General features: G+C 46.8%; 1 protein-coding gene across 1 annotated transcript in view; it reads left to right on the top strand.

Moving 5' to 3' along the window:
- The window catches only part of BZW1 (basic leucine zipper and W2 domains 1), a gene marked incomplete at its 3' end in the record, with an annotated part of 39392 nt that extends 12685 nt beyond the window's left edge, over positions 1 to 26707 (top strand). The window contains 10 exon segments of the mRNA XM_056534044.1: positions 652 to 727; positions 10219 to 10395; positions 10512 to 10606; positions 10905 to 10970; positions 12263 to 12398; positions 13362 to 13471; positions 13807 to 13977; positions 14057 to 14200; positions 15059 to 15197; positions 26585 to 26707. Of these exon segments, the coding sequence (XP_056390019.1) occupies positions 664 to 727; positions 10219 to 10395; positions 10512 to 10606; positions 10905 to 10970; positions 12263 to 12398; positions 13362 to 13471; positions 13807 to 13977; positions 14057 to 14200; positions 15059 to 15197; positions 26585 to 26707 (1225 nt within the window).
- Between the last annotated feature and the right edge of the window lie 1220 nt (positions 26708 to 27927).

The following is a 27927-nucleotide window of genomic DNA, read 5'->3' as shown; positions in this document are numbered from 1 at the left end:
ATTCAGTAAGAACCACTTGCAACCTCTGGAACACCACTTCAGGGAGCCCACGTACCTCCTTCACTGCTATACACAGCGATCGCGATTTAACAGCATTGCTGTGGGATCATTACACTTACACCGCAACCACCGATTTTTATCAGCAACCGTACTATCTACAGGTCAGTTTGTAACTTGTGCGTATAATACAGCACTTACTATTCAATTATTTTTCAGATTTGTAGATTACTTCTATTTAAAAATCTTATTCCTTCCAGTACTTATCAGTTACTGTATGATCTACAGGAAGTTCTTTTCTTTTTGTTTTTCCTCTGTCTGACCAGTGATCTCTGCTGACACCTCTGTCCATTTTAGGAACTGTCCAGAGCAGGATAGGTTTGCTATGGGGATTTGCTCCTACTCTTGACAGTTCCTGACATGGACAGAGATGTCAGCAGAGATCACGGGTCAGACAAAGGAAATTCAAAAAGAGAAGAACTTCCTGTAGATCATACAGGAACTCATAAGTACTGGAAGGATTAAGATTTTTAAATTGAAGTAATTTACAAATCTGTTTTTGGCGCCAGTTAATTTTTCAAAAAATTTTTTCCACCGGAGTACCCCTTTTTCATTTTCATTGCCTATTTCTAATATAACTGTTCACTTTTACAGGGCATCTTTTTTATGAATAATCAAAAGCAACAAAAGCCAACGCTATCTGGCCAGCGTTTTAAGACCCGAAAAAGAGGTAATGTATGACTGAGCGCACCCCATTAGGCCTGACCTGCATAAATAGGTCATTGTAAGCACCAGATCACTGTATTCTTAACTATTCTGACACTTTCCACTTTTTACCTCCAACAGAAATCTGAAGTGACTGGTTTAGTGATCTTGTGACCCACCCCCTTTCCTAACCAAAAGCCCTAAAGGTGTCCATACACACTAGATGAACGCTGTCTCAGTCCTTTAAGGACTCGGCGTTTTTCTGTTTTTTTGCACTTACCGTATATACTCGAGTATAAGCCGACCCGAGTATAAGCCGAGACCCCTAATTTCAACCCAAAATCCCAGGAAAAGTTATTGACTCGAGTATAAGCCTAGGGTGGGAAATACCTCATCCCCCCCCTGTCATCATCCAGACCCGTCATTAACATCCTCATCATCCCCTTGTCATCATCCCACACATCCCCCCTTCATCATCCCCTTGTCATCATCCCACACATCCCCCCTTCATCATCCCCTTGTCATCATCCCACACATCCCCTTATCCCACACATCCCCCCTTCATCATCCCCTTGTCATCATCCCACACATCCCCTTATCCCACACATCCCCCCCTTCATCATCCCCTTGTCATCATCCCACACATCCCCCCCTTCATCATCCCCTTGTCATCATCCCACACATCCCCCCCTTCATCATCCCCTTGTCATCATCCCACACATCCCCCCCTTCATCATCCCCTTGTCATCATCCCACACATCCCCCCCTTCATCATCCCCTTGTCATCATCCCACACATCCCCCCCTTCATCATCCCCTTGTCATCCCACACATCCCCCCTTCATCATCCCCTTGTCATCATCCCACACATCCCCCCTTCATCATCCCCTTGTCATCATCCCACACATCCCCTTATCCCACACATCCCCCCTTCATCATCCCCTTGTCATCATCCCACACATCCCCTTGTCATCATCCCACACATCCCCTTATCATCCCACACATCCCCCCTTCATCATCCCCTTGTAATCATCCCACACCCCCCCCTTCATCATCCCCACCCCCCTTCATCATCCCCACACCCCCCCCCCCCTTCATCATCCTCTTCTCATCATTCGCCCTCAGTGGTCTTCAACCTGCGGACCTCCAGAGGTTTCAAAACTACAACTCCCAGCAAGCCCGGGCAGCCATCGGCTGTCCGGGCTTGCTGGGAGTTGTAGTTTTGAAACCTCCGGAGGTCCGCAGGTTGAAGACCACTGCGGCCTTCAACATGCGGACCTCCAGAGGTTTCAAAACTACAACTCCCAGCAAGCCCGGGCAGCCATCGGCTGTCCGGGCTTGCTGGGAGTTGTAGTTTTGAAACCTCCGGAGGTCCGCAGGTTGAAGACCACTGCGGCCTTCAACATCATCCAGCCCCCTCTCACCCCCTTTAGTTCTGAGTACTCACCTCCGCTCGGCGCTGGTCCGGTCCTGCAGGGCTGTCCGGTAAGGAGGTGGTCCGGTGAGGAGGTGGTCCGGGCTGCTATCTTCACCGGGGGCGCCTCTTCTCTGCGCTTCCGGCCCGGAATAGAGCCGTTGCCTTGACAACGACGTATCTGCGTCGTTGTCAAGGCAACGTGACTATTCTGAGGCCGGGCCCGAAGCGCTTAGAAGAGGCCTCCCCGGTGAAGATAGCAGCCCGGACCACCTCCTCACCGGACCACCTCCTTACCGGACAGCCCTGCAGGACCGGACCAGCGCCGAGCGGAGGTGAGTACTCAGAACTAAAGGGGGTGAGAGGGGGCTGGATGATGTTGAAGGCCGCAGTGGTCTTCAACCTGCGGACCTCCGGAGGTTTCAAAACTACAACTCCCAGCAAGCCCGGACAGCCGATGGCTGCCCGGGCTTGCTGGGAGTTGTAGTTTTGAAACCTCTGGAGGTCCGCAGGTTGAAGACCACTGCGGGTGGGGGAGTTCACTCGAGTATAAGCCGAGGGGGGGTGTTTTCAGCACGAAAAATCGTGCTGAAAAACTCGGCCTATACTCGAGTATATACGGTACATTTTTTTCCTCATCACCTTCTAAAAATCATAACCCTTTCAATTTTGCACATAAAATTCCATATGATGGCATTTTTGTGCCACCAATTCTACTTTGCAGTGACATTAGTCATTTTACCAAAAAAAGGAAATAAAATTAATTGTGCAACAAAATTGAAGAAAAAATTCCACTTTAACTTTTGGGGGCTTCCGACACCTTATCTTTATTCTGTAGGTCCATACGGTTAAAATGATACCCTACTAATATAGGTTTGATTTTGTCGTACTTCTGAAAAAAAATCATAACTACATGCAGGAAAATTATACGTAAAAAATAAAAAAAAAATTATTTTGGGGTTAAAATCGGTGCCACACGCTATTAGCCCAGGGTCCCGGCTATCATAAGCTGCCTGGACCGACTCGGTATGAAGCGGGGTCACGGCGTCTTTAAGAGGTTAAATGAACAAATCACTTTTCTCGGTCGCTTCATTGGGGAACACAGGAGACCATGGGTATTATGCTGCTGCCACTAGACGACAAAAGTCTGCCCCTCCTGGCAGGATATTCCCGCCCACAGGCACAGAGCTAATCAGTTTTAGCTTAGTGTCAGTAGGACCTGTTTTTTGTTTTATAGTTAGGGCCTATATTAGGTTTTCCGCTCTTTTTTTATTTTTTTATCGTTTTTAGGTGGGGGTTCAGGAGCATGGCGCTACCTGTTCCCCTTATGCGGCTAAGGGGCACAGGCATAGAGTATGCACTGTTAACCCCTTCCCGCCAACAGCCAGCAACTGGGGTTGCACCTTGGGTCCGGGCCCCCCTAATATCCCTGCTCGTCCCGATGCCTCAGCCTGACATGATGCAGGTGACAAATGGCTGTCAGACGACATCCAGGGTGGGCATTTCTGGGACAGGGTGAGTATGAATCCCCCTTCCCCTCTCTTTTTCCGGGGCTCTGCTACTTGTGGGGGGGAGGGGGGGTGGACTTATTTATTCCATATCTTTTATTTTCTCTGGGGCAGGGGTGTAGACTCTGGGATATTCAGCTTCTGCAGCTCCTCAGCCGCCATTACCGTGGCTGTACTGGACTAGACCCCTCATGGCCTCCGGTGCCACCTGGAGGGGACAGTCTGGACTTCCCCTCCCCACTCTGTGCACAGTGCTCTGGCTGCATTTTGTTACTAGTGGCCGGAGACTCAATTTCTGCTGCCCCAGTGTCATTCTTTTGGGGCAGTGTGTCTCTGGTCCCACGTGGCCATCCGCTTCGCCGGTGGTAGCACAACCGGCTTGCTTGCTGCTCTTATGTTGCGGCCAGGTGCAGTGTCCTGGCCACATTTCTTTTATCTGCCTACCAGAGGCCCTCTTCTGCTGCCCCAGTGTTAATCTTCTTGGGGCAGCAGGTCTCCGGTCCCCTGGCCTGGCGCTTCCCCGGCAGGTGAGGAACCGGCCGCATCATTCAGTGAGGCTCCCTTACCGGTCCCTGCAACGGACACTGTGTGTCCGGCTCCCTGCTCTTGTGGCGGAGGGGGCGGCCTTGTCATGCTGCCAGTTCCCTTGCCCGGTCTCTATCTCTCCCCGCGTTCCACTCCTTACTGTATCTGGCAGTCTCCGGGGTCCGTGTTTCTCCAGCGTGCCTTTTCTTCCCGGCGGCCCCCGCTAAATTTATTTTTGCTTCACCTCTGCGCCCTCCAGTGGCTGCTTCATGTACAGCTCCACTTCTGTTGTGTGCTTGGCTCCCCTCTGGTAGCCAAAAGTTGTCACTACAACCTGTGTAATTTTGTATTTTATTTTTTTCTTCTCTCCTCCTGCCCTTCTCTGTAGGGCTGTCTGTAATCAAGCGTACTATCTGTTATCAGTTTCTCATCTTTTGTCTCCTATCTGGCATCTTATATTAAATGGATTTTGAAGAAAGGGGGGTGATCTCATGCCTGCTTCTGTCGCACTATACGTGTGTCCATTAGGGCAGGTTCAGGGAACACTAAGATAACACGTCCTAGAGTTGAATAAATGAACTAATCATATGAAATACTGTCGTCTTTACATAGTTGAATGTGCTGACAACAAAATCGCACAAATTATCAATGGAAATCAAATTTATCAACCCATGGAGGTCTGGATATGGAGTTACACTCAAAATCAAAGTGGAAAACCACACTACAGGCTGATGTAATGTCCTTTAAAACAAGTCAAAATGAGGCTCAGGTGTGTGTGTGTGGCCTCCACATGCCCGTATGACCTCCCGACAACACCTGGGCATGCTTCTGATGAGGTGGCGGATGGTCTCCTGAGGGATGTCTTCCCAGAACTGGACTAAAGCATCTGCCAACTCCTGGACAGTCTGTGGTGCAACGTGGCGTTGGTGGATGGAGCGAGACATGATGTCCCAGATGTGCTCAATCGTATTCGGGTCTGGGGAACGGGCGGGCCAGTCCATAGCATCAATGCCTTACTCTTGCAGGAACTGCTGACACTCCAGCCACATGAGGTCTAGCAGTGTCTTGCATTAGGAGGAAACCAGGGCCAACCGCACCAGCATATGGTCTCACAAGGGATCTGAGGATCTCATCTCAGTACCTAATGGCAGTCAGGCTACCTCTGGCAAGCACATGGAGGGCTGTGAGGCCCCACACCATTACTGACCCACTGCCAAACCAGTCATGCTGGCGGATGTTGCAGGAAGCAGAACATTGTCCACGGCGTCTCCAGACTCATGTGCTCAGTGTGAACCTGCTTTCATCTGTGAAAGAGCACAGGGCACCAGTGGCGAATTTGCCAATCTTGGTGTTCTCTGGCAAATGCCAAATGTCCTGCACGATGTTGGGCTGTAAGCACAAGCCCCCCCCCCCCCCCCCCCCCCCTGTGGATGTCGGGCCCTCATGGAGTCTGTTTCTGACAGCTAAGCTGTACAGTGAGCTGCCGCGGCCGTTCTCCGCTATGCGCTGTCAAATACTGGCCAATGCATGGCCGGTATTTGACAGTGCTTTCGCGTATCCCCTGACAGCCCCTAGGGGTACGCGTACCCCAGATTGAGAACCCAGGCACTAGAGGGGAAAGCACCGCCAGCATTCAAAAGTGGCCAAAACATCATTCAGGAAGCATAGGAACTGAGAAGTGGTCTGTGCAGAACTGCTCCTTTATTGGGGGTGTCTTGCTAATTGCCTATAATTTCCGCCTGTTGTCTGTTCCATTTGCACAACAGCATTTGACATTGATTTTCAATCGGTGTTCTTCCTGAGTGGACAGTGTGATTTGACTTGGAGTTACATTGTGGTGTTTAAGTGTTCCCTTTATTTTTTTGAGCAGTGTATAATGGACCCTCTACACCATCCATAGAGGTTGGAACAGTGGTTGCAACCTCCTCCACTGGAGTTGAGGCGGAGTATCATAAGTTGCTGCTATTCATGGGCAGTCTTTGCCTTTCTCCAATTCTAGGTGATGTGCTGTCAATCTTCTATACTCCCTCCTGTGGCTGGTTCAGCCATCTCTCTGGCCCCTTCTTCTGCCGGCTTTGGAGTAGGTCTGTGTGGTGTTTTCAACCCTTACGCTTCCCCTTCTTTAAAGGTGGTCGAGCTGCCCTTGTATGTTTCCTGCTTTTGCAGCCATTTGTCCTTTTTGGTTTTTCTGTATCTGAGGGTTTCTTTCTCTGTTCCTAATCTGTTCAACTCTTCATTCTCCTTTTTGGTGGAGATCTGCTGGATTTGGCCTAGTTGCAGCTGTTGCTGTCCTGGTTTTTCCATTGACCTTCTTGGGCACTTGTTTGTCCTGTGGGGGCTGTTCCTGTTTTCTTCCACTCTTCCTCTCGGGTGGGTAATGTTGATTCTGGTTAGGTATGTACCCTGGCTTTTCAAGCCTCTTGTACTGCCCTCTTTCCCTGCTGTGGGAGGTCTTGTTTGAAAGCCATCCTGGTGGTCCTTGGACTTCCTCTTATTCTCCAGTCATCTTTCTGCTTGGGGTGTGTCTCTGCCTTCCTCGTTATGGCCCTTCTGTTTGGGCTTCCTGGGGCTTCCCGAGGTTACGTGACAGTCTTGGCTGTGGCAGGTCACTCCTCCCTTTTTGGGAGTGTCAATGGTACTGGGCTTACCCGACAGTTTGAGTGGGCTCGCTCCAATGCCCTGGACTGGTCTTCTGTTCCCTCGCCTTGTCGCTTTGTCTGGTTGACATCTCGCTGACTCCCCTCTGTCTTCCTCTTGGGACTGGTCATTCTGAGCTGTTGCTCTCTTGGTCTGCCATTCCATTCTGGCCACCCAGTCTCTTGGGTCTGCACAGGCAGGGCAGCATGGTGACCTCAGGGGTAGCAGTGCCTTTTTTATTTTTTTCCCCTTCTCTTGCCCGCTATTTTATTCTGCATTCTCAAACCCTCCTTGCATTGGGCTCTCTTCCAGGTGGCCTTTTCCATGCTTTTCTCCGGGGTGGTTTTACTGATGCCTCCAACATTCCGGAGGTTCTTGTTCCTGGCCTTGGCGGGGTTTCCAGTCTCTCTCTCCTCTATGCCGTTTCTCTGCGGGAGGCAGTTTCTGTTCGCCGCTCCATGCCCTGTGCTGGCCTAGGTGCTCGACAGCTGCAGTGTTTTGCTCCAGCATGAGGATCTCCACCTCACGGAGTTCTGGGTCCCTCCATTGCCTTTTTGGCTGTGGGATTTTCTGTTCCCCTGGACAGCTGCTCTGGTGTTTCGGACGGTTCTGCTCCTCCCCACCAGCCTGTTTACTTCCGCCTTCTCCCTCCGGTGGGGAGGGCTTGGGGTTGTGGGCATGCAGGTTGGTCTGGCCATTTCACGAGTCTTGGACAGGTGTAGTCCGCCTCTGTTCCAGGCCCTTTCCCGTTCTCCTGGAAATGCAGCGTACTCTTTGGGATCTCTTCTACCCAGATTTTGGCGGGATGGCCTTGGGTCAGTAGATTGAGTCTGGGCCTCTGTTAATGGGTGGTTGGCGGATGCATCTTGCCCTAGCCTTCTTCCTGACCAGTTCTTTGTATGTTTGGGGCTGGACATGAGTCTTGCACTTTTTTTTGGTCCCATTCTAGCAGCTCTGGTATCCACCTTCTGAGTCTTGTCATCTTGCTGGCTGTGCTCAGCTGCCTTTCTCTTGTCTCCCTCATAGCCGCTGGCCTCCTGACGGGGCTCTCCCTTCGAGTGTCTCTGGCTTGTTCTCTGTGGTCCTGTGTCTTCTGTACTTCGGAGGTGTTCTCCGCTGCCAGGCTGGTTTGCCCCGGCAGGCCTCCTGGATGATATTTTATTGCAATTTTTTTGGTTGGCTGTTTAATCCAAATCTCTGTATAATTTCTGCCTTTTGGATCCTAGCTCACCCTTTGTTTCGTGAGCGTTTCTGGGTTGTTGGTTTTCAGTAGGAATCGACCGATTATCGGTATGGCCGTTATTATTGGCCGATAATCACGATTTTGGGCATTATCGACCCACCGCATCGCACCCCCCACCGTAGTCCAGGGCGGTATACCGGTATGAACCGGATACAGTGTTTTTTATTTTATTTTTTTTATTTCCCCCACGGTATGGATTTTTGCCCATACCGCTATACCGGTCGGGCCCCTCCCCCACCCTCCGAGTCAATAAAAAAAATTAAAGGAAATCTGTCATCAGAATCACCCGCACTAAACCTGTTACACAGGCTTGTAGTGCGGGTGATCCTGATTAAAACGCTCCTTACCTGGTTAAAAATGGTTCAGTGGTTCTTAAGATATCTATATTTTTAGTTTTCTGTTATTCCCTGGCTTGGGACTCAATGGGAGGTGTTCTCATCTGGGACTCGGCCACACGTCATTCTAGCTGGGCGGAGCTGCCACCCGGCTCATGAATATTCATGAATTTATCCTCCTGGTCTAATTCTTCTTTCTCGGTCTAAGTTCATGAATATTCATGAGCCGGGTGGCAGCTCCGCCCAGCTAGAATGACGTGTGGCCGAGTCCCGGATGATAACACCTCCCACTGAGTCCCAAGCCAGGGAATAACAGAAAACTAAAAATATAGATATCTTAAGAACCACTGAACCATTTTTAACCAGGTAAGGAGCGTTTTAATCAGGATCACCCGCACTACAAGCCTGTGTAACAGGTTTAGTGCGGGTGATTCTGATGACAGATTTCCTTTAAACTTATCCGTAATGGGGGTGGTCTGGGCCATCCATCCTTCGTGTAGTGTCCGGCAGCATTCCGGGTGGAGGGTGAACCGGACCGGGCTGTCCTCCTCCGGGGTCCTCTTCTCCGCTCCGGCCTAGTAACGCAGCATAGACGCCGCTACACCGTGACATCAGGTGCGTCGCTGCGCACGGGCGTCACTGCGCAGCGGCATCTATGCTGCGTTACTAGGCCGGAGCCTGCCCGGAGTGGAGAAGAGGACCCCGGAGAAGTACAGCCCGGACCGGTTCACCCTCCACCCGGAATGCTGACGGACACTACAGGAAGGATGGATGGCCCGGACCACCCTGACAGGTAGGGGCAGAGAAGCGGGTGGCGGCGGCCTATGGCACTGCAAAAGCCACTGCAGTGCATTGATTTAAAGCGCCCGTTTTTAAATCAATGATCTGCAGCGGTGTCGCGTGGGGATAAATAGCCGATTAACTTATACCAATATTCCGGTATAAGTTAATCGGCCCTAACCTCACAGATTATCGGTATCGGCCCTAAAAAAACGATATCGGTAGATCCATAGTTTCCAGATTCCGCTTTCTACGAAGGGATAAGGCTCGGCCTCTGGACTGTCTTTTTCTTCTCTGGCGGTTGTTTTTCCCACCCCCAGGGACTGCTTTGGCACGTCCCATGGTCTCCTGTATTCCTCAATGAAGCGATTGAGAGGTTTATTTTTTGTGTAAAAAATCTTTCTTGTATCCTTCATTTGGGAACACAGCACCGGATGTTTTCTGGTGTCCTTTTGGACGTTTCTCCTTTTGTTTGGCTTATCCTACTGCTTTGTGACAACTGATTAGCTCAGTGCCTGTGGGCGGTGTATATGTTGCTGGGAGGATCAGACGTCTTAATTTTTTTGCCTAGTGTCAGCCTCCTAGTGGCAGCAGCATATATACACATGGTCTCCTGTGTTCCTCAATGAAGACTACAAGAGATTTTACAGGGAGTACAAAAAATCTCCTTATTCAACCAATGACCAATCACCTGGATTAAGTCAGAATAGTTACAATTTTCAGCCAACTCTCAGATTTTTATTTTATTTTTCCCTCTAGAAAGAGGTTTCATCCATGAATAATCTTTCGGGAAAGAATCTTTTCTGAATCTTCTTAGAACGATTGTTTTTGTTCTTTGCATGGTGTCAATGGCTGTGTATAGCCTTTGCATCAATAAAAATCCTCTCTAGTTATATGTAACTGACAGAGCTTCCCTGGCTCTTGAGTTTAGGGATGAGTAGGGTTCAGAGCCCACTGACACCCGCTGTAAGGAATATCAAAATGTAAGTGGTGGCAGCTATTGTCCTATTATGTAGCCTTGTCCTGTAAATCTGGTTGATTTGGGGGTTCATGGTTTTTGTGTGTTCCTCTGTAGATGAAAAGGAGAGGTTTGACCCTACACAATTTCAAGACTGCATTATTCAAGGCTTAAACGAAACTGGCAACGATTTGGAAGCAGTAGCAAAGTTTCTTGATGCTTCAGGAGCGAAACTTGACTACCGACGCTATGCAGAAACACTCTTTGACATCCTGGTGGCTGGTGGGATGCTGGGTATGTGAGCTTATAAAATCCTCATATCCTATATATAAATCATTGTATATATCACATGTTCATTTTGCTGACATAGCATTGCTGGGATATCTAAGCTTTTTTTTTTTTCTTTTTAGCACCAGGTGGTACTTTGGCTGACGACGTGATCCGTACCAATGTCTGTGTGTTTACTGCACAGGAAGATCTAGAGACCATGCAAGCATATGCTCAGGTAGTTGTTTGTTTTTTTAAAGACTTAAGGGTTTTTTTCACGTGTTGCAACTTCCTTTCTGCTCTCATAGAAGTGGGATAAAAAAGTGTCTGATCCATCTCATGATGAAATCCAGCAGCGCAGGACAGATCCCTGTCAAATCACTGTCCAGCCTTTTACTGGACAATGGTGCTTCATGTGATATTTGGAGAAATTTGAGACAGAAGCCCAACAGAACATTTTTTTATGCAAATATGAACAAAGCCTTGTGATTTGTTTTGGACATGCAGTTCTGACATTTTCCATGTCCTATTTTTAGGTTTTTAACAAGCTTATCAGACGTTATAAATACCTGGAAAAAGGCTTTGAAGACGAGGTCAAGAAGGTAAAACATTTTTCTTTTGTGACTGCACTGGGAAGAGAGGTTGGTAGCCTAAACTACTTACTGCTGCAGGTTTTCTGAAGCTGGGCTCGAGCAGCATTGATGGCTATCCATCAACATCCTGTCAAAAAAGCTGACATATCTGTAGTGCTCAGCAGCTACTCCATTCAATATAGCAGCCTGAATGTAGTTAGATGACTTAGTTCAGTCCAGTATGGGCCTATTAACACAGCTGAATAGCCACCTCGAGACGCAGAGTCAGTCATTGCTTGGATGTGCGCAGTCTCCACTGCTGTCAATGCATTTCAGAGTGGGTTCTGCTGAAAGAATGAACATGTTAATCCTTTTTCTGTGGAGTCCGAAATTTAAATTTCTGCGGCAGAACTTCCTTGACAAAATTCTGTGTACACGGCGCAGCAGCATCCCATTGAAAAACAGCGGGAGGCTGCTGCTCCAGAAATTTAAAGTTTCATTCCCCTCGGACCTTCTGCCGGATGAATGTACCTTTTCTTTCCTTACAATTGCTTTACTCGCATGGTCTACTGCACTACTGGAGTACAGCCAAATAAGTGTACTTGCAGAAAGTGGCCAAAACATCAGACTCCATTTGGATCAGTAAAATGAGTGGTCCTCCTGCTGTCTATCAGCCTGCGAAAATGTATGCACAGTCAGGTTTCCATATGGTGCCCATTGAAGGCAGTGCAGAAAAGTCACGTATACAGCTTTTAACTGGACAAAAAGGCTTAGTGCTTTTTGCGATTCTATTGCATAGCCATGATCAATGAGATATGCGTCTTGCTAGTCTGCCTGAAGCAGAGTTCTAGATCTTCCTGTGGCAGGCATGGAGCTCTAGTGAAGACTTCCAGCTGACATAGGATGTGTTCAACACAGCAAATATGCTGTGGGTCAGACACAAGACCTGTCATTCAGGTCCTTAAGTGCTGTGATCGCTATAAATCATGGCATAATTATGTCATTGACTGTGTCACTTAGTCTGTGAAGCAAGCATAGCTACTGCACTTGGTTCATAAACAAATACTGTTCAGGGTGTAAGTGTATAGCATGGTCCGTGAAGGGTAAGGGGGTGTGTATGTGTATATATTATCTCCAATGTCAAAGTAAAAAACATGTCACCAATAGATACATCCAACATAATATGAATCCAACCTCCAAAATGAAAGCTTAAGTCCAATTTGTTGCTGGTGGAGCCCGACTATATATGATGGCTATGACCTAGTATTTGTCTCACACACTTGTTAAATCTCATCTCAATGTCTAAAAATCTTGTTTTGTAGCTGTTGCTGTTTCTGAAAGGTTTTTCAGAGTCTGAGAGGAATAAGCTGGCCATGCTCACTGGTATACTTCTGGCCAATGGAAATCTTTCTGCGTCAATTCTCAACAGTCTCTACAATGAGAACTTGGTTAAAGAAGGTAGGAATTATCGGGTTCCCTTGCAGTCTCAAACAAAAGTATTAATTTGCAGATAAAGCTTAAAGGGCACCTGTCATCACTTTCATGCTTCCTGAACCAGGAGTTATCAGCCTGGTGCCATTGTCTTTTCCCAGCCCCACCTGCATTGTTTGATCTCTCCCCATGTCCAAACTGGGATATCTCAGTTAAAGGGGTACTCTGCCCCTGGCATCTTATCCCCTATCCAAAGGATAGGGGATAAGATGTCATATCGCCGCGGTCCCGCTGCTGGGAATGCCGGGGATCGCCGTTGCGGCACCCCGCCATCCTTACTGCACAGAGCGAATTCGCTCTGTGCGTAATGACGGGCGATACAGGGGCCGGTGCAGCGTGACGTCATGGCTCTGCCCCTCATGGCATCACAGCGTCCCCTTAATGCAAGTCTATGGCAGGGGGTGTGACGGTCACCACGCCCCCTCCCATAGACTTGTATTGACGGGGGCGGGCCGTGACGTCACGAGGGGCGGAGCCGTGACGTAACTATGCTCCGGCCCCTGTATTGCGTTCTCGCTCTGCGCAGTAATGATAGCGGGGCGCTGCAGCAGCGATCCCTGGGGTCCCCAGCAGCGGGACCCCGGCGATCTGACATCTTCTCCCCTATCCTTTGGATAGGGGATAAGATGTCTAGGGGCGGAGTACCCCTTTAAGGCTGTTGTAGGGAAAGGTCACTGGGGATCAGGCACAATGAATGTGATGATGGATTTTAAAGGTGAGCATTCATAAGGTTAGCCTACTTGAAGAGCACCCTAAAATAGTGAAAATATTGGTGGAGACCCTGATTCATGCACTTTCAAGTGATTCTTCTCCTCAATCAGTATCTGTCACTACTTCATGGTGTTCTCAGGAAGAGGTTTCTTGAGAGAATATTTTTACCCACCCATAAAGTTTGCAACATCCTTGTTATAACAGTTTTCGTTTTCACAGGTGTCTCAGCAGCGTTTGCTGTAAAATTATTTAAATCATGGATCAATGAAAAGGATATAAACGCAGTGGCTGCTATGCTTCGTAAGGTTAACATGGACAACAGGCTTATGGTAATCTTTTTAATTTTATAAATTTATCTGCCACTAGCTAAGCCCTTGGGCCTTATGCATACGCTTTATTGATCTGTTTTCCACTTGCACTTTCTACTCTAATCAGGAGGGTTTTTTCTTTTCCATAGTGACCTGCTCCTTTTTTCTTTTTATATTAATGTTAGGGAGTATTTCCAGCCCAAATACCTCAGTGGACAGAAGCATGTCTCCAGTAAATTGGGTCTCCCTAACAGTGCTTCTAGTAAAGAATACTGTGTGATACAGCATGAAGGCAGCTGGCTTTGTCTGCCTTGTTGATACAGTTTCTACAATGTTAACACCACCCTATTTTTCAGGAACTTTTCCCTGCAAACAAGCAGAGTTTAGAACACTTCACAAAATATTTCACTGATGCGGGATTAAAAGAGCTTGCGGAATATGTGAGAAATCAACAAACGATTGGTGCTCGCAAGGAGCTTCAGAAAGAAGTCCAAGAAATGATGTCCCGAGGAGAGCCACTCAAAGAGGTAATGGAGAATTCTCAGCTGTTCCTGCTAATGTGCCTGCAATAGATTGGTAACTTAATAAGTATTTTTTTTTTTATAGATTAGTATGTACATAAAAGAAGAAATGAAGAAAAACATCTCTGAGCAAACAGTTATTGGTATCCTATGGTCAAGTGTTATGAGCTGTGTCGAATGGAATAAAAAGGAGGAGCTGGTTACAGAGCAAGCCATCAAACACTTGAAGGTAATGATTAGAGATGAGCGAACTTACAGTGAATTCGATTCATCGCGAACTTCTCGGTTTGGCAGTTGATGAATATCCTGCGTAAATTAGTTCAGCCTTCAGGTGCTCCGGTGGGCTGGAAAAGGTGGATACATTCCTAGGAAAGAGTCTCCTAGGACTGTATCCACCTTTTCCAGCCCATCGGAGCACCTGAAAGCTGAACTAATTTATGCAGGAAAAGTCATCAACTGCCTAGCCGAGAAGTTCGTGACGAATCGAATTTACTGTAAATTCGCTCATCTCTAGTAATGATCACCTGACTTGATTATTTTTTTGGGAGTACAGAACTGGCTTATTGTGGAGAATATGGACACAGGCTGGGGGGGGGGGGTGGTATTGACATAGACAGTTCTCTCTTCTTGACAATAAAATAACATAAAAAAAATATGCTTTGCGTTATTTATCTTTGTTAGTTTACTAAAGCTGAATTAAGAATCCATGTGCTATTACTGATGCATTTTAGGTTCTTAGAATAAACGTCTGAAAAAATAGATGTGGTGCTGCTGAATATATTAAGACTGGGATTAGTGTTAATGTTAACTTATTTAGCAGCCATATAATTGGGTATTCCAGTATGATGAAAATTATATTTTGCTAGTGTTGGTATAAAAGTGATGCTAACCTTCCCCAGTTCCTTGCACAATCTGTGGTCACTGCTTGTTCCTGCTTCCAAGACTAGATGTCTCTTTAGGAGTTGTCGGCTCAGCTGAGCAGTGACTGAAGCAGGACAATGCTGTGACTAAAGAAAGAAATTGAGAAAAATCCATAGAACTGCCACTTGTCAGTTGTGTGTAACTTTTTTCTTTTCTTGTGTCTTAGCAATACAGCCCTCTCCTTGCTGCCTTTACTACACAAGGTCAGTCTGAGCTGACTTTGCTGCTGAAAATTCAGGAGTATTGTTATGACAACATTCACTTTATGAAATCCTTCCAGAAAATCGTGGTGCTTTTTTACAAAGGTAAGTGTTTCTAAACGGTGGTTCCTTTTTTAAATTTTTTTTATTTGTACATGAAAAGAACATCTAAACTATGACTTGAGAGAGAACAAAACCTGTGCAGAGGAAAAGTTGACCATAGCAACCAATTAGATTGCTTCTAGTATTTGAGTCCCTGTTACAAAGGAAAGAAGTAATCTGGTTACTATGAGCAACTGGTCAACTTTTCCTCTGCACAGGTTTTGATCTCCCTCTGTGTTTGAATACACCTAGGGAGATGTAAAAGCAAACATAATTTTCTGCAGGTACTGGATATGCTCTAGCTGACTGTTCCTTTTGAGCCAGTCATCTGATCAGTGTAATAAACCTTACAATAATTTTTATTTTTTTTAAATATTTTTTTCTTGTCGCTTTATTGGGGGACACAGGAGACCATGAGGTATTATGCTGCTGTCCACTAGGAGGCTGAAACTAGGCAAAAAAAATAAGCCTGCTCCTCCCAGCAGCATATACCCACCCACAGGCACAGAGCTAACCTGTTTTAGCTTGGTGTCAGTAGGAAGCAGACACAGGTCTGGATTTCTCAAGACCTGGTCTTTTTTTTTAGTTAAAGATGTCTAGTTAGATTCTTTTTCCTTTTTTTTTCTAGGTTGGGCGGCAGGAGCATGGCGCGGCCTGATCTCCCACATGCGACAAAGGGGCACAGTGCATAGAGGTTCATATGGGCCTTTAACCCCTTATTGCCAGCGCCTGGCAGAGTACCATAGGTCTGGGTCCCCAACTTGCCCCTGCCCGCCTCCCTATGGCAGCTTGGCACTGTGCAGTATGGCCATAAGCTGACTGAAGCCGCTCTGGGTAAGTATAAGATGATGGAGTCTGGGTTAATATGTACATGCCATATTGGCAGTGGTCCGGGCACCTCATGTCCTCCTGGCTCTCTTCACCCCTTGTTAACTGAGTGGATGCCGGGAGTCAGTATCTTGTTCCCCACTCTATTGGATGCAGTACGGACATCTTTTCAAGGGGAACATGCACACTACAGACTCTGCGCGCTTCTGCTCCCGCCATACCACAGCTTAATCAGCTGGCGGCAGGGGAGTCTTTCGGGTGGCAGTTTTACTTTCACTTACGTCGGGCCGCCTGTATGATCGTGGCTGTTGTTGGAGAGGGGGGGAAAAAACATGCCACAGCCATTGGGCTTTTAATATCTCGCCGCGGTGCCATTACTCGGTGCCGATACGGTCTTCTCCCCCCCCCAAAAAAAAAAAACTGGTGCGCCAGGGGTTAACATACTCCTTCTTCCGTGGTAGGGATGTGGACAGCATGCACTTTTCACCTCAACTCTCTGCTTTACCACATGAGTGACCTGCAGCAGTGATTGTCTCTGTCAGCAGTGGGATAACTCCTGACTGTCCCCTTAAAACATTGCAGTGCTTTACCCTTGGTCCGCTTGTTTGCGGCACATAGCATTTTTCACAATTGAGCTGCGAACCCAGAGTCAGCACTGTGTGTGCTTCTTAGCCTCTATTTTCTGAGTGATTGTTTCGGGCCTTGGCCTGTTTTCTGTGGTGACCTATTGGTCATTTACTGGGGTAGGGAGTGTTGACAGAGGTCCAGACTTATGGATACTAATCAGCGTGGCTCGCCTCCCTACCCCTACAGTCCCTTGGGGCATACTAGGAAACCTAGTGGAACCCTGCCTGTTTGCAATGCCAGTCACCCATACTAAGTCTGCCGCGGCTGACGTTCTGTTAACTCACCACCTGTGCCAGGTGGCCGAAATTGGTTCCCCAGCGTGTGCAGTGGACTCTGCAGCTTCCATGGGGCTATTCCAGCATCAAATGGACTCTCTACGGCACCCACGGTTAGTGTGTCATCTGCCGCAGCTTCAGTTCTGGCACTCCACTGTGAGAGTTGGCAGATGTACAATGGACCCTCTGCCTCCCATATAGTGCGTGAAGTTTGCTGCATCAGTGGCTGCAGTTCCGGTACCCCACTGTGTGAGTGGACCGATGTAATATGGACTCTCTACGATGCCCATGGAGAGAGCGATGCCTTCCACATCTGCGGCTGCAGTTCCGGTACTCCACTGCAAGTGGGAGTTGCTGAAGGGGGCACCCTGCGAGTACAAAGGGCTCTCTGCTATGTCCAGGGGATCGTGCAGTCTGCTGCACTTGTGGCTGAGCTTCCATTCGTTCCCCCCCCCCCCCCCCCCCCCCCCCTTCCTGTTGGTGTCCAATGGCTGTGTTCCTGCAGGTGCATGGTACATTCTACAGCAGCAGCAAACACTTTACCACTGCCATGGGTGGTATAACATTGCTTTTCAATGGTATCTGCTATGGTTCTAACCGGAAGCCCATGCTACGATTGCTTCTTTCACAATGGCGGTTCTGGCACCCCACTAATAGCAGGGGTGTGGAAATAGAAAAAAAAAAGACTAAAGCGGAACACAATCTACTTGTACCTCAAGAAAATCCACTTGTCCTGGTAGATAAAATAATTTCAACCAGAATAGTATATAAATGGGGTCTTTATTAGTTTCTTCACATTAGTTTTTTTCCTCCTCGTCCTATAATAGCCATAACTCTTATTTTTCCAACTACAGACCCATATGAGGCTTGTTTTTTGCAGGGCCAAGTATACTTTGTAATGACACCTTTTTCATTTTTCCATAACTTATGCTCTGAAACAAAAAAAAATTATTTGTGAGGTGAAATTGAGAAAATGCAAATTTGGGGGTTTACTTTTTTCGCCATTCACCTTGTGGTCAAACTTACGTATTATTTTGATACTTTAGGTCGGCCTGCTTCCACAAATACCACATTTTGTTTCGTTTCCGTCAGGTTTTAATTTAATTAATTTTTTTTTTATTATACACCTTGCTGACCCCTATAACATTTTTTATTTTTTGGCTGTTTTCTATCGATACCATTTTGGTATTGATCTGACTTTTTGAACCTTTTTTTTTTTTTTTTCTGGGATATGTTATGTTATAAGCCATTTACCAAATAGGATATAAAATGTTTTTTAATAGTTCGGGAAATTATGCTAGCGCCAATACCAAATAGGTTTATATTTAGGTTTACATATTTTTATATGGAAAAGGAGGGTGATATGAACTTTTAATATGGAAGAGGTTAATGGGTGTTTTTAAACTTAAACATTTGAATTTTTATTTTATTTTAGGAGGAATCATTAGATTCCTCATACAGATCAATGCAGTTCTATTGAACTCCATTGATCTGTGTTCATTTGTTTGAGCCTGCTCAAGGCAGGCTCAATCAAATGCAGATTGATGGGGGTAGCCATGAATGGCAGAGGTAAGCCTTCAGATTTCCTCCACAGGGGCTCCGGCTCCATACACCCTGAGCGCCAGTGTGAGGTGCAGACTAGCGTCCCATGCAAATCTGCATCCGCTCTTGCACCCTACACTACACTGGCATTATTATTATTATTATTATTATTATTATTATTATTATTATTATTATTATTATTATTATTATTATTATTATTATTATTATTATTATTATTTTATTTTTTTTTTTAAAGAGGGGGGGAGGAGGAGGAGAAGGAGTCTCAGTCTGGCCTGCTTGCCTGATACAGGGCTAAATCTATTTCACTCCAAAAAGAACCATCCTGTAGGGAACACCACTACAAGGTACATAATAGACTAATACCCAATTATAATAGTATACACCAGAGAAAGTAGGATATTTAAAAGCTCAATAATACAGATGCAAAGTCATACAAAATCTTTATTAGAAATAATACATCAGTAAAAACATACATAAAATAGAACTGGTACAGTAGGATAACATGGATGACATGGGAAAGGTGGTCACATACATAGTAAACATCGAAGTAATGGAGTAATGGCATTGACCTGTGTATGGTGTCTATATATTTTTGGTACTGGTTCATTTATTTGTGTCCCCTATCTGATTACTTTATTGGTATTATACTTTACATGTCGGTGATAGGGAGTTCTCCTTTACTTTGATGTTTACAATGTACGTGACCACCTTTCCCATGTTATCCTACTGTACCAGTTCTATTTTATGTATGTTTTTACTGATGTACTATTTCTAATAAAGATTTTGCATGACTTTGCATCTGTATTATTGAGCTTTTAAATACCCTACTTTCTTTGGTGAGGGCTAAATCTATGAAAAATTCACCTGCCTGGATTTACGTGTCCCGGGCGTCGGGCGATGGGTCTTTTGGAGTGACCCTGTGTATTCACCAGCTGGTCATGGCGCCCATTTCCCCCCTTTCCTTTGGGTAGTTTCTGTGATTTTCAAGGAGTAGTAATTCGCAGGCTACCCGGTGTGGCACTCGCAGCCAGTGCACTCCCCCCTTTTAGAAGGGGCAGGTTTGCGCAGTGCCTGCACTGGCCACTACAGCCTTTTCACCTCCCCCTCTTTCCTTGTTTGCTGAGTCACAGGGTGACTATGACTACTTGTCAGTGTTTCGTTGATATCTGCTCTGACTAGTCCAGGGTTTACACTCCACTTCTCACAGGGGCGTAATGGTAGGCTTGTGAGCCTTCTGCTCCGACTGATTCTTCCCTTACATTCTCCCTTTCATGGAGGGAGTAGTAGGGGTCTTGCTACCTACTACCATTGGCTTATGCGGTCATTGCATTTCTCCTCTTCTAGCCAAAGTATAGATGGTCTTAGGCGATCCCTCCTATGGTGAGTTCAGCCATCTCATTAACCCCTTTAGTTGCCATCCTCTGGATACCTTTGGGTGCGGCCTGCTTTCAGGTTTTCAGCCATACCACTTGCCTTTCCTAGAGAGAGTTCTGCAGGCCTTGTACGGTTCCTGTTTCCCATCCATTCAACTCCCTGTTGGCTAGTGCTACTGGATTTGGCATAGTTACAGCTGCTGCTGTGCTAGGTTTCACCTTGCCTTTCTTCTTGGCACTGCTAGGATGGTTCCCACCTCGTTCAGGACCCTAATCCGCGACAATTTCAGCACCTTGCATTGTGTTGTCTTTCAGGTGGCTGTTACAATTGCTGTTTCTGGAGTGGTTTTACTGTGTGGTCTCTAGCCTATCGGAGAGATGTCTCTGCCTTGGGGCACGTCGCCTAGGCTGTTTTGCACAGGCTTGAAGTTGCTAGGTCTACTGGTGTGGGTCTCCACAGTCCCTCTATTTCTGGATCTGAGAGCTGCTGGTTCAGATGGCGGCTGCTCTGGGGTTTCCTTCTTACCGGCCTGTTTACCTCCCTTCATCTCCCTCTTGGGCCATGCAGACCTTGTGGCCGAGGGCCTGTCAGTTTGGTTGGCCCTGTCTGGCCAATGTGCACTTCTTCGGGTGTAGTCCTCCCGTCGCACTCTTTTCCTTGCCCTTTAAGGCAATAGTATTCCTTGAGGTTTTTCTCCTGCACCTGTTTTCTCGTAGAGTGACCCTGTGGCTTTGGTATCTGGGCCTCTCGGTTTGGGTGGTCGACAGCGGGCTCCATGCCCTAGCCTCCTTCGGGCCAGAACGCCCTTTCGTTCGGGCCTGTGTGTGGATTTTGCTCTGTATTTCTCTTCCTCCTTTGCCAGCAGCTTCTGGTTTGCATCCTTCGGAGTTCTTGCCCTCTTCTGGGTGTGCTTAACTGCCGCCTTCTTGTCTTCTCCCTCTTTTGGCCTCAGTCCTGCATTTGCAGCTGGCCGCCTGGCAGGACTCTCCATTCGTGCCTTTTGGCTCGTTTCTATTCTAGGAGCTGGCGTTCCCTCACCAGGTTATCTTGCCTAGACTAATCTTGGGGTTCTGGCCAGGCCTCGCTGATCCTGCGATTTCAGTCTTTTCTTGGAAGATGTTTCCGCTCCTGCCAGGACTAGTTAGGCCTGGCAGGCCTCCGACGGGCATTTTATTTCCCCTTTTGGTCGGTTGTCGTGGAACCCTGTCTCTCCACGATTCCTCCTCCCTTTTTGGATCCTGGCTCACCCCTCATATTTTGTGGGGGCTTTCAGGTGGTTGGGTTCCGGATTCCTCTGGGCCTTGTCCCTTCTTCTGCGAAGGGATATGGCTCAGGCCAGACCTGCCCTTTTCTGGCGGTTGCTTTTCCCCACCCCAGGGACTGCTTTGGGACGTCCTATGGTCTCCTGTGTCCCCCAATGAAGCGACTGAGTAAAGGAGGGATTTTTTTTTTCTTCCTAGCTTTTGCTCTTTAGACAAAACAATAAAAAAAAATTTTTTTTTTTTTTATAATTTTATGGCAGACAAGTCACTCGTGTTGTCAGGTCTAGAAACATAATGTTTTGAACACTGCTGTAGCTGCAGGGGTGTGGAAATTTTATTTAAAAAAAACTACTTGTCCACGGGACTAAAATGGAGCAAAATCTACTTGTCCCTCATGATGATCCACTTGTCCCGGCCAATTTTCGCTTTTACGCTCTCATTTTTTCCTCCTCGCCCTATAATAGCCATAACTACCTACTATAATGATACCTTTTAATTGTTCCATAACATTCTCTGGACCAAAAAAAAAATATATATAGTGAAGTGAAATTGAAATAGTAATAGATAATTTTGCAGATTTGGTGGTTTTCTTTTCTACGCCATTTACCTTTTGTGGTTGAGAACCTGTTAGTTTCATACTTTAGGCTGCCTGATTACAGCGATACCAGATTTTGTCATGTTTTACTAATTTAAAAAAAAATTCAGAACTTTTTAGAATTTTTTTTTTATTGCCATTTTTTGACCCCGTATCTTTTTTTTTTTTTTTTTTTTTTAATTTATTTCGCATACCAGGGCTGTATGAGGGCTCATTTTTTGCGCCATAATCTTTATTTTTTTTTTTTTATCGGTACCGTTTTGGTATTGATCTGACTTTTTAATCGCCTTTTTAACTTTTTTGGGGGGGATACTATAAAAATTGCAATTCTGTTTGTTTTTATTTTTTACATTTACCGTACAGCATACATAATGTTATATTTTAATAAGTCGTACAATTACGCACAAAGTGAAAACAAATGTTTATTTTTATTGTTTGCATGCTTTTATATAGCAAAAGGGGGTCATTAGAACTTTTAACATGAAAGGGGTTAATGTGTTTTTGTTTTTTTAAAACCTTTTATTAAACCTTTTATTATTTTTTATACACTTTATTAGATTTCTCATACAGTTGAATAGAGTATTATTGAACTCATTGATCTGTGTGCTCTGCGATCCATTGATAGAGCCTGGTCCAGCCAGGATCTATCAATGACAGAGCCACGGGATAGCAGGAAGCAGAGGTAAGTCCTCTGGCTACTTCCATAGTAGATCGTCCCTTCACGATCATCCTTCCGGGGGGGGGCGATCCACCCCACTAGCCCACCAGGGAGCATTCACATGTCCCTTTAGACGCCTCTGTCAGCTTTGACAGCGGCAATCTAAAGAGTTAATAGCCAGCCGCGGCGATCGCCACATGCTGTCTATTAGCGGCCGCCCCGGCTACTGAGAACAGCCGGAAGCTGCAGTCTATGGAGCGGGGCAGGAGTCCGGAGCCCGCTCCATACACCCCTCTGAGTGCCGCATGCCGGGCTATTATCGGCGGTGTTAAACTTGCGCCCAGTGCAGACGTGTGACTGCTCCTCCCCTCAGCTCTCCGAACGTTTCTGAAGCTAGAGCTGGGGGAGCGAAGGCCGAGGACACGGGTCTGCACGGGAAGCAAGAAGTCACGCCCCCTCATCTCCCCCGCAGGTCTGCATTGCAGAAAGAAGGCAGAGCAGGGGGAGAGAGGACGTACACAGCTTCTCATCTACCCCTGCTCTGCCTTTAGAGGATGCCAGTTTCCACAGCTGGGGGCTGCAGAGTATGGAGCGGGCACAAGTCGGGAGCCCGCTCCATACAGACTGCAGAGCGCCGCAGCGCTTCTCAGGTCCGGCCATGCTTGCCCGAAGCTAAGCGGCTAAGGGACGGAAAAATTTGCCTGCCCGGTGTAATGAGTAATTCTGTGTCTTGACAAGTTCTGTGTCCCGATCAGCTGATAAAGTGCTGAGTCAGCAGAGCTGCAAGCACAATGTGATTGCACTGTGATTGGTTGATGGGAGGGTGTGTCTGCTCACTGCACAGATCACACTGTTTGCAGCCTCTAGACAAGCACGGACACAGATTTTTGCAAATCCTAATCCCTTATGTATTCAGACTGGACACACATCTTTTCAAACCCTAATCTCTCATATACCCATTTTTTCCAAGATGCACGTTTTCAAACCACAAACTCACATGTACCCAGCTTTTCCAGGACACGCATCTTTTCAAACCCTTATCTCTCATGTACTCAGCTTTTCCAGATCTCTGTGTTCGCTCTGGCTGCTGTCTGGGGAACATTTCTTTTCAGCATCTTCCTGCACCAAAATGTACAGTGGAAAATCCACATGATTTAGCATTTCTGCAATGTGTGGCCATACCCTTAGGGTAGTGGTCTCTAAATTGTTGACCTCCAGCTGTTGCAAAACTAAAACTCCCAAAATGTCCAGACAGGAAACTGCTGTCTGGGCATGCTGGGAGTTGTAGTTTTGCAAGATGTGGATGGCCACATATTAGAGAGCTATGCAAATTGATCTGAAAACTGTTTGCTGTCTGGACATGCTGGGAGTTGTAGTTTTGCAACAGCTGGAGGTCAACAATTTAGAGACCACTACCCTAAGGGTATGTCCACACATCGCAGAAATGCTATATCATGTGGATTTTTCACTGTACATTTTGGTGCAAGAAGATGCTGATGAGTAATGAGAGTTTAGGATTTGCATGAATCTTGAAAAGCTGAGTACATGAGAGCGTAGGTTTTGCAGGAATCTTGGAAAGCTGGGTACATGAGAGATTAGGGTTTGTAAAGAAGTGTGTCCAGGCTGCATACATTTGGATATTTTGGCTTCAGGTGAACCTGGTTCCCGGTGCTGAACGACCAGACAGGTGGATAGATTCAAGGTAAGTTTATTGACCAGAATGCAACATGTTTCGCTGCACATGTGGTGTGATGTGGACTCCAGTCCTACGGAGGCCTGGTCACTATTCACAATGCAAGTAGGAATATAGTCAGATGATTGTGCTTTCCCCATGTGCAATGATATGTAAAGGGTTAATTCTTACCTATTTAAACTAGCTGTGTACCCTCTTTGTCATGCCTGAGGAAGCTGCACATGCGCAGCAAAACGCGTTGCATTCTCGTCAATAAACTTAGCTTCAATCTATCCACCTGTCTGGTCGTTCAGCACCAGGAACCGGGTTCACCTGAAGCCAAAATATCCAATTGCTCTACCTACTCCGGAGGACATCTTATATACCTTTTCCATTGTTGTGCATCTGCCTACACAACCACCCAGGGTGAGCAGTAAATTTATATACCAAACTCACACTTTGGGTACAAACAATACTGTTCTATGGAGCGCTTATTCCTTTCTTCCCAGGCTGCATACATGACAGATTAGGGTTTGTAAAAAAGTATGTCCAGTCTGAATACATAAGGGATTAGGGTTTGCAAAGATGTGTGTCCTGGAAAAGCTGGGTACGTGAGAGATTAGGGTTTGAAAAGATGTGTGCTGGTACATGAGTTTAGGGTTTGAAAAGATGTGTCCAGTCTCTATACAGAAGGGCAGGGCCGTTTGAAGGAATTTGGGGGCCCCAAGCAAAATGGACATGGAGGGCCCCCTCTTTTGATGTTCACGCACATCACGCTCTAGGGCCGGCGTCAGGACATGGTAACGCGGCCCTTGAATTCTGGGAGCGCAACATGAGCGAACGTCGAAACGACGCACATTAGGTGCAGCAGAGTTCCCCCCACATTAGGTTGGCAGTGTTTACCACATTAGGCAGGCAGTGTTCCACCTCCCCCCCACACACATTAGGTGCAGCAGTGTTCCCTCCCTACCCAGACCCCCACCGATCACCTCGGTTGAAGTGGTTCTCCAGCTGTTGGAAAGCTAAAACTCCCATCATGTCTGGAGAGCCTCTGGCAGTGGGAGTTGTAGTTTTGTAACAGCTGGAGAGACCCAGATTGGACACAGTTTTACCCATCATTACTGCCCCACACTATACCCACTAAATATACTGCCACACACTGTAACCTGAATACTGCCACATGCTGTACCCACTAAATGTAATGCTGCCACACACTGTACACTGAATATAATGCTGCCACACACTGTACCCTGAATATAATACTGCAACATGCTGTACCCATTAAATATAATTCTGCCACACATGCATACACATCATATATACATATACACCCCTCTTATCCTCTGTGTCCTCATAACCCCCCCCCCCCCCCCGCCAAACCTCTCATCATTACTATAAACCCCCCCCCCCCCCCCCCCCCACCTCTCCTCATCACTACTATAACCAGGGGGGGTTATGGGGGGGTGATGAGAGGTGAAGGGGTGGGGCACCTCTCATGACCCCCATAACACTCCCACCTGCACCTTTCATCACCCCTGTAACATTCCCCATAACACCCCTGCACCTCTCATGACCCCCATAACACCCCCCCCCCCCCTTGCACCTCTTATCGCACACACACACACACACACACCTCTCATCACCATTGTAGTCCCCTAACCACCATACAGCTGCTGCTCCTGTCACTGCATGAGGAGGATGCTGGAGGTTCACGTGGGGACGTAGGCAGGGACAGGTCAGGTGATTGGAGTGGACGTGCGTGCCTGCGCGGGGCACGTGACGTCTGTACTCCCATCAGCCCCTGACCTGTCCGGTGCCGGCCCTGCTTTGTTTCTTAATGGGCCCACGCCCTACAAAGGTAATTTAATTGAAATGTGCGGGCCCCCCGAAGTGCCCCGTCGCTACTGGATGGACAAGCACAGTCTCTGCTCGGGGCCCCAAGCAATTGCTTGGTTTGCCGCTCCGGTAGCAACGGGCCTGCATAAGGGATTAGGATTTGCAAAAATCTGTGTCCGTGCTTGTCTGGACTGGTCTAAAGGCTGCAAACCGTGTGGTGTGTGCAGTGAGCAGACACACCCTCCCATCAACCAATCACAGTGCAATCACATTGTCTGTGCTGGCAGCTCTGCTGACTCAGCACTTGATCAGCTGATCGGGACACAGAACTTGTCAAGACACAGAATTTCTCATTACACCGGTGCCCGAAACTGCTTGTCTCGGGCGATAGGAATTCCACATGATGTTGGCTAACACTATTAAGATGGTGTTCAGCAGTGTAGAGGATAATATTCTATAATTCATAATAAAGGAAGAGATTGTCCAGCAATATATATTTTATAAATTTTATTACAATTTTTATTAGAAATTGTGACACTGGATAGCTGGTTCAAAACAGGCAGGGGGGAGTGCAAGGAGGGGATGACTGTTTCTCGATGCTAAGGTGCTTCTGCTGGTGATAAGTGGTTCCACCTTACACTCTCCTAAGACTCCTTCAGTTTTGTCTTAATATGAAGAGCTCAAACTTATTGTCTTTCAGCTGAAGTTCTAAGCGAAGAGCCCATTTTAAAGTGGTACAAAGATGCACATCTTGCAAAAGGAAAGAGTGTCTTTCTGGAACAAATGAAAAAATTTGTTGAGTGGCTCAAGAATGCTGAAGAAGGTAAATTTACATTTTAAACTCTTACCCCCTTAGGAGTTAAATCATATTGCAGTTAAAGAAGATATCCCATGCAGCAAAGAAAAAAAAGATACCTAGCCATTCCATAGTATATTCACCTACCACCTCTCTGACATGTTTGTGATTTTTTTTCCACCCCCCATTCACCAGCTATTCAGCTCATAAATTGCAGTTACTTCCTGGTTATGGTGGCTATGCCTGTGATCTCAGACTACATTTCCCTGCATGCACTGCTCACATTTCCTGCTCTCAGCTGCCTGAGCAGAGAACTTGTTACCTCCCCTAACTTATGTTAGTCACTCCCACATAACACTGAGCTCCAATCATAGCCCTATACAGCAGGGTGGTCACATAACACTGAGCTCCAATCATAGCCCTATACAGCAGGGTGGCCACGAGGAAACAAAATGTAATCTCAGTGCTCAGAGAGAGGGACCCTGGAGTGGAAGCTGCAGTTTTACACTGTAAAATCACTCCCTCCCCCTCCTCCTCTCAGTGAAATAGCTTTACAGTGGCACAATCACCTCCCCCCTCCTTGCCCTGCACTCCTCTCTCCCAGTGCTCAGTGTGACAGCTCCCTCCCCTCCCCCCTCTCCTCCGTTCTCAGTGTATAAACATTAGCAAGGAGAGGGGAGAGAATCAGCCTGTTTGCTGACTCTGCTATGATCTGAATCAACCGGCATATAGGCAGTGCTGCTCAGCCAATCACTGCAGAACAGAGGGAGGACAGTGTGGGAGGGGCTAAGGCCGAGCTCAGGCAACTCTCTGCAGCACAGGGGTTTTCTGGGTAATTGTCACGTCTCGGCCTCGGGATGCTGCTGATAACAGCCTGAATAGGGGGTCGAAAGTCATGAAAACCTGGAACAGCTGAATTTCCTGTCAGACAGAAGAATGCAGATAAAGCTTGTTTCTAAGCAGCATTGGTAATGGAAGTGATTTACAAACCTATATAACTTTACCTTCTGCACTAAAAGCTGAACAATTGTTTACTGTGAGACTTGTCCTTTAATTTGGTTTCCTGGGGGTGGAATTCTCCATGGGTAGGGTTGTTAAAATAAAATCTATACTACCAGTTTCCAGAGTCCTCTACTTCCCTGCTCAGCCAGCGACCCAGAGGCAGAACAGCTGCTTCCTTTATAGGGTGAAATAATAATTAGAACCAACTAAGTGTTCCGAACAGGTGTGCTGAATACATAACTTTA

Source organism: Hyla sarda, chromosome 8, assembly GCF_029499605.1.
Source record: "Hyla sarda isolate aHylSar1 chromosome 8, aHylSar1.hap1, whole genome shotgun sequence".
Taxonomy (NCBI): domain Eukaryota; kingdom Metazoa; phylum Chordata; class Amphibia; order Anura; family Hylidae; genus Hyla; species Hyla sarda.
This window is presented reverse-complemented; position numbering and strand designations above follow the sequence as displayed.